Below are 6,952 nucleotides of genomic sequence, written 5' to 3' on the forward strand. Positions count from 1 at the left end.
TCCCCCAATTCCCCAATAAAATCTTTAAAAAAAACAAAAACAACATGTCTCTCAAGGAGAGCACCACCCCAGGGGGGAGGGGGTGGCAGGGGCTTCGGGAAGGTTTCTGGGAGCCCCTCCCGGCCACCCTCCTCACCCAGGTGGTGACCGGCTGGGACCAGCTGCCGCCGCCCCGCCCTGGCAGCTGTCCCCTGGCCTTGGCTGTTTCTCGGCCACAGCACCCCAGGGGAAGCATCTGCAGACAGGCCTGGTCACTGTTTCTTAAACTGCATTTCTTCAAAACCACAACATCGGGCTCTTAAAATGAGCAGGTCTTTAAGAAATGATTTGGCAATTCCTCTCACATATTTTACAAAACATTAACTCATAATGGTAAAATAATTCCCCAAATGCCATAAACAATCACGCAGACCCCTCGTTTCTGCAGTCACAAGCCGGCCACGACGGACGCCAGAGCTCCCTCAGAAGAGGGTGGCGTGTGACTGGGCCCCATCATCTAGGCTCCCATCCACCTGTGAGGTTGCACCGTGCCTGGGAGATTCCGGTCCCCAAACCGGTGGGTTAGTGTTTGCGTTGGTCCAGGCAGCCTCATCTGCATGCTCAGGGAGGTGTGCCCTGCCTGAGCCCTGGCCCAGCGCTTCTCAGATGACCCTCACCGGGTCTCCCCGCTGACCACACAGGAACCCCCCAGGTGTGTTTGCACAGCCCCTCGGGAGGGACAAAGAGTAAGAACCCCCCTCCAACAGCGAGGCAGGAGCCCCATTCAGCTAAAAGGCCAGCTAGCCCCTCGCCCCTCGGCTCATGGCCATCCAAGGCTGAACCAGACCGTGGCCAGGACGGCCACACATGTCCTGGTCGGCTGCTCCAGTCAGCTGGTCTGTCCCTCAGTGAACGGCCCCTCCTCCATCCTCTCAAACCAAACAACCCCCTCCTCCCTCTTAGCACTTAAGGGCATTAAAAGGCGTTGGCTGCCTCTGTCCGTGAAAAGAAAAACAGTGTTCTAGTCTCATCTGGAAGTGACCTCTGGGACGCATTTCTGCAGCTGCTGAGCAGCTTACTCCCACGTGTGGCCCCCGCCCCCACAGACACTGCTCAGCACTTGTGCGTGAGGTGCTGTGCTGGGTTCTGGGGACACAGCAAGCACCCCCAGAGCTCGGGGCAGGTGAGGAACAGAAACGTGGAGACGCTGCAGCCACCAGCCCCGGGGTGCCAAGGGCGGGTGCTGCCCCTCCACGCCGCACCCCTGTGAGGGCAGAGCTGCCGTCGGGTCCGTTTCCAGGACACCAGGGATGCTGGGGGGCTGTGCCCAAGGTCAGCAGCCAGGCAGAGGTGAGGCCAGGCTGCACTGCGGCTGGGCTGTCACATCACGCCGTCACAGGGCTCTGTGGGGTGCACAGCAGGGCAGGTGGCACCCCGCGAGGACCAGGCATAAGGGCGGATGCGTCTGGAGGTCCTGCTCTGGGACGTGCTCTCAGCCTGGAGGCCAAGCCTGGCAATATCCCTCACCCAGGACATCCGCTCAGATTCCCTTCACCACCAGGACAGACATGTGTGGGACCCAAGAGGCAGCCAGCGCCAGCCAGCACCTCCAGGCCCTGCGCCTTCCCGACACCACCCTCCCTGCTGTGTCCTGTCCTCCTGCCCTGCACCCATTTCCTCGTGGGTTTTCGATCCTGCAAACATCGTCCTGCAGGCAGCCATCTGTCCGCTGACTTTTCCATAATGTCCTGAACTAGACGTGCTTCCTTGAGTGGGATTTCTTTTTTCCTTTATGGTTTGTGCTGTGTGGGAGCCTCCCCACAGAGGTCAGGAGATACTGTCCCGCATCCCTGCTCTAGTCAGGCTGCTGTGACAAACACCACAGCAGGTGTGACCTAAACAACAGGCACTTCCTCTCTCGGTCTGGAGGCTGCAATGTCACGGNGGCCGAGCTGGTCCCCTTCCACCTCTCGTTACCGAACAGGGGTACAGATGCCGGGCGCTGGGGTCAGCGGGGCAGGACGATGCGGCACCTTATGGCTGCAGGAACAGGCTGTCCTGTTGAGCTAAGTGAGTCCAGGCGGATGTGAGTGATGGGAGGAGGAGGAACAGCCCACGCTAAGATGCAAGCAGTGAGGGGCCCAGAACCACAACCCCGCACCTCAGCTCCAGGCCGGACATGGGACCCTTCCCTTGGGCACTGGTGGGTGCTGTGGGCCAACGGGGATGGGGTGGATGCCTCGCCCCTCAGGCGCGCTGTGCTGGGGGTCAGCCACCCGCATCTGCGGCCCTGACGCTCGGGGTTTCCTGCCGTGCACCAGAAAGGGTGTCTCCATGGTGCACGCGCAGGAGACGACAAGGCAGGTGTGGGGTCTGCTGAGGAGGGCGTGAAGAGACAAACTACAGGTGGTGATGAGTGGATTATGGGGGACAGGGGCCCATGAACTGCATCCACAGAGCCCACCCCGGCCCGCGCCAGGCGCTGTGCGCTCACGTCACTCAACCTGAGCTCTGCATTCACTCCCTATGAGGGCACAGAAACACCGAGCTCAGGTGGGAGCCAGGCGCAGGTACCAGCCACGGGTGACAAGGCCTGAGCTCTGGGGCCCATGCGCACCAGGGGGTTCATTTCACAAGACCCCGATGTGGGGCCCTCAGGCTACTTGAAAGGAAAAATAAAGTTTTTTGGGCAAAGCATCCCCCCGTCTGCTCACTTGGGGGAACTCGGGTTCAGAGCGTGGGCTTCCGAGTTCCCCGGGGTCGTTTCTACTCTCATTCCGCCCCAAACTTGGAGACACAAGACGGCACCTTGAACGCGCTTTAGGAGTTTAACTGGAAGGGTCCTGTGACTTCTGTGAGCGCTGGCAAGGGAAGCACATTCCAGGGGGAGGAGAGCAGCAGGCAGATCCACGTGGGATCCTGTTGTGTGGGGAAGGGTCTGGCCCGCACGGTCACCGGTCACCGAGGTGGCAGCAGAGGGGAGCTGGGGGCGGCAGAGCCCGGACTGGGGGAGGCTGGTTGGCAGGGTGCACAGGGGTCTGAAGGCACAGCAGGAATAAGAAGACAGGGACAACGGGGGTGGGGGGGCGGGGGGGCCGGGTAAAAGCCTAGAGGCACGACGGTCACCTGTGAATTTCCCACTTACTGGCTGTCTCCCCGCTGCCTGCCCCCCTCCTGTGTATTCCGAGGGCTGTGCAAGGGCGCAGCACACAGCAAGTGCTCAACAAACACGTGAGCAAGAAGTAACGAAAGGAGACGGGAGCACAGCGAGGGTTTGGAGACTCGTGATGGGCAGACAGTGAGGTGGAGGGGAGCCCAACAGCGAGAGCCGAGCCAGGCGGAAGGACCTGGGTCTGAACCAGGAACGGGCTCCCCAAACACCTCCATGGGCCAGCTCAGCCCCTCGGCATCTCTGAACCCAGAGGCCAGAGCCAAGGACGAGGTCCAGCTGGGACGCTGGCCGCATCCGTGTCTGTCTTTTCTGTTTCCTGGGCTGGTGTTTTTTTTAACCCAAAGTGAAGCCAGCAGGAGCTGACTGTGGGCTGGCAGCCTGAGCCCAGGTCAGAGCGGCACCGCCCTCTAGTTTTCCCTCCTCCACACACTTCCTCTGTGGCCATGGGCAGCCCTGGCCTCCGGCTCCAGCCTCGGTTTCCTTCTTTGGTGGGAGATAGAAGCCCACTCCCGCCCCAGACACAAAGGCCTGCCCTGGAGGCCTGGCTCAGGGCCAACCTCAGGAAGGACAGAATCCGTGACTGTCCATCTGAGGGACGGTGGGCCCTCGGACGACATGAGTGACCTCGCTGTGAGATCCCCACGGTGAGTCATTTCCTGTGCCACCCTCTCCGGAAGCCGGGAGCCGCCTGCCCGGTTCCCAGAACACAGCAATGGGGACACAGGCGGGCTGCTGGGCAGATGAATGAGTCTGTGCCCCCCGGAATAGCTCAACTGAACCGGAGGCCAAGCCCTGAAATAACTCGGCTAGGGCAGCCCAGCTGGGGCGGCCTCGTCAGACAGCAGTGGGAGCCAGGGGGGGCCACACCTCGAGGGGTCCGGTCTGGGATGGAGGAGGGTGTGGAGGCCACCAAGTGCCCTGTTCCTCGTGCTGGTGTCTAAGCCCTGGGGGTGAACTGGGGGTCAGCATGGTACATGCTAGGCGCAGTGTGGGGACTTGCAGATACGCTCTGACTGCGTGCCAGCACCTTGGACCCCAAAAATGCTGGGGTAGGCTCAGTGTCTGCCCTCGGGGGCTTCCAGTCGGCATGGGGACTGGTCTTAGACAGTCACGTGACAGTGCAGACCAGAAACAGCTGACTCCTGGAAGGAGGCACTCAGAGACACCACAGGCTCAGATGCACGTGCCCACACCCCAAGCAAGGAAACGCGTGTAAGGGGGACTGAGAGACGCAGGAGCTGACGTGAGCCGAGCCCTGGGGGGTTCCCGGCAGCAGCCGCAGGTGCCGAGGGTCCAGGAGCCAAGAGCAGGCTGTGGCACCCAGGCCCTTCCCTGTGGTCACATTCAAAGGCTTGTGCCTGATTCCGAAAGAAACCCACTGGAGGGCTCACGCGAGAACCTGGAGCACTGCAGGTGCAGACAACAGCCTGGGGGCCGAGGGGGCGCCTGCAGCCAGGCCGGGGGAGGGGGCGGCACCCCAGGTAGCAAGTGATGGAAGGAGGCGCAGCTCCACAGAACTGTGGGTCCCTTGAGACAGCTTTGAGGGAGTAGACAGAGCAAGGCTGAGGGGAAACGGAAGAAAACGACACGCTGTGCGGCAGTTGGTGCTGGCCGGGCGCTCGAGGATGCTGGACACAGCCACAGCGGCCCCAGTCATGCCAGTGCCTTGGGGTCTGTAAGCACTGAACCCCCACCTGCTTTAAAAGTGTCACCAGGCAATGTGGCCGAGGAAGCAGGGCGGCCTGGTCAAAGAGCTGGGGGCCGCCTGCGAGCCCCGCCAGCGAGCATCTGCCTCAGACTGCGCTTCTGTGCTTTTATGTTATCTTTTAAATGAAACGTAGTACCTTTCTGGATTGAAATATTAGAAATGCACCACACAAAAAGCAGCTTTTCTAGGCCTGAGCTTCAAAATCGGACGCGGAACCGACCCACTGAGGTGCTATTTTCCAAAACCAGTTGAGAGATACTTACATCTACTTCTCCTTGATCGATTACATAGAAGTTATCTCCTTCGTCCCCTGTAACGAAACGAAGGATATAATGTGAGTAATGCAAGGATACAGTTGCAGCACTTTTGTTTTTCTTGGAAATAATCTTTGCAACATTGCTGTATAAACCACTGTCAAGCAATACTGGGCCTCGTCTACTTTTCCACACTCTAAATAGAAACTGTTTATGTTTAAGGTGCACACACACCGTGAGGCGAGGCGGGGAGGCCGTCCCGCCAAGCAGCACACCCTCCTCACACACTTGCCCACACTTCGTGTGACGACGGCTCCTCCCCGCCCTCTCGCAGTGCATTTCCAGGGTTCACAGGTCATCAACCTGTATTTACTTGTTAAGCAGACTGTTCTTAGATTTCATTGGTGACTTTTCCCAAAGATAGACAACTAGAGTCTCCTATTAATAATCTTTCCAGCAAATGGCCCAGCTGTTCCCCGTCAGTTTGGGCTCAGAGAAGGGGGATATGAGGAACGTACCTTGCTGTATGACAGTCTCCCCAGCGATGTGAGTGACGGGGAACATGGCATCGAATATGTCACTGGAAAAGAAGACACGGCGAGTGTGGGTGCTGCCGTGGCCCCGGCGACAGGCCCCTCCCTCGCCTCCCATGGGCGAGCCATGCTCACCGGGGATGAGCACGTCCCAGGAAGTTAGAAGGACATAAAGGCCCCTCCTAAGCCCGCTGCCCAGATAGGGCGCCAAGCCCTGGGCACACGGCCTTGCTTACACCGGGACAGGAATCACACACACGCTACTTTGGACTTCACTTAGAAAACAACAAGAGACGGCAGACACTTCTCATGTCAGCACATGTAATTCTCCTGGAACACGCAGTCAGTCCACGCTGTCACTCCTCACGGCGTATCTCCTGCCTTCCCCAGGGAAATACTTTCCTTCAAAGGCGCCTTGAGACCCTAGATGCAGACATGACATTTGAGGTCTTAGCCTCTGCGTCAGAAACCAGAGTGTGACCCGCTCGCTCCACGAGCCACCGAGCCCGGTGCGGCCGGCTCACTGGGCAGTCTGACCACGTCATTTCCTAAATTTATTTGTGAAATGGATCCTACAGGCTGCGAAGGGGAGTGAGGAGACGTGCGTCCCCAAGTCAGCACACGGGAAAGGTGTGTGTACGTCTATGACCCTTTGTCACCGCTGGACTGCAGCCAGGATGCAGTGTCAGGGGTCAGAGCCTGGATCCTGAAATCCAATGATCACCCTCGGAGGCTGCGCCCACCCAGGGCACGCAGTTTCTCAAAAGAGAAGCATGAAGCTAGCAGCAGGTAGGAAATGCGCCCCAAGTTCAGGGTGGCCTGTTCCCTTCCCACCTGGCTAGTTAAAAGGGGTTCTTGAAGCCTCTGGTTATGCTGAACCCCTAGGAAGCAAAGCAAACTCAGAACCAAACAGCCCTGTGCCCCCGTTTCCAGGGCCCAGAAAACATAAATAAGTCACTCTTAAAATAGTAGCTGTCTTCTATTTAAGAAATATTTCTCTCGGGCCAGCCGAGTGGCGCGTTGGTTAGGAGTTGGCACGGGATGCCAGCTCTCGGTTCAGATCCCACATGAGGGCCAGTAACACTGCCCTCTGCAGCTAAGATGGTGAACAACAGCTCGACCTGGAGCTGGGCTGCCGTGAGTCGCCGGCGACAGCGTAGGCTGCAGTGGGCTGCCGTGAGCCATCATGAGTGGCCATCCAGTGGCCAGAGACCGATCTGCCTCACCCAGGAAGAGCGCAATGATAATACCAACATGGGCCAGTGAAGCGACGTCCTCCACAACTAGACTGAAGAACAAAAGGACA

At 58.9% G+C, this 6,952-nt stretch overlaps 1 protein-coding gene across 3 annotated transcripts in view; it reads right to left on the reverse strand.

Annotated features, from left to right (window-relative positions):
• Nucleotides 1-6,952, reverse strand: part of PRKAR1B (protein kinase cAMP-dependent type I regulatory subunit beta) — an 85,029-nt gene that overhangs the window by 36,325 nt on the left and 41,752 nt on the right. For all 3 annotated transcript variants that reach the window (XM_019637588.1, XM_019637589.1, XM_019637590.1), the window contains exons 5-6: nt 5,632-5,693; nt 5,123-5,169 (exon numbers count right to left, since the gene is read on the reverse strand). In XM_019637588.1, the coding sequence (XP_019493133.1) occupies nt 5,123-5,169; nt 5,632-5,693 (109 nt within the window). The remainder of the gene's footprint in view (nt 1-5,122; nt 5,170-5,631; nt 5,694-6,952) is intronic.

Source organism: Hipposideros armiger, unplaced genomic scaffold, assembly GCF_001890085.2.
Source record: "Hipposideros armiger isolate ML-2016 unplaced genomic scaffold, ASM189008v1 scaffold_33, whole genome shotgun sequence".
NCBI classification, from domain to species: domain Eukaryota; kingdom Metazoa; phylum Chordata; class Mammalia; order Chiroptera; family Hipposideridae; genus Hipposideros; species Hipposideros armiger.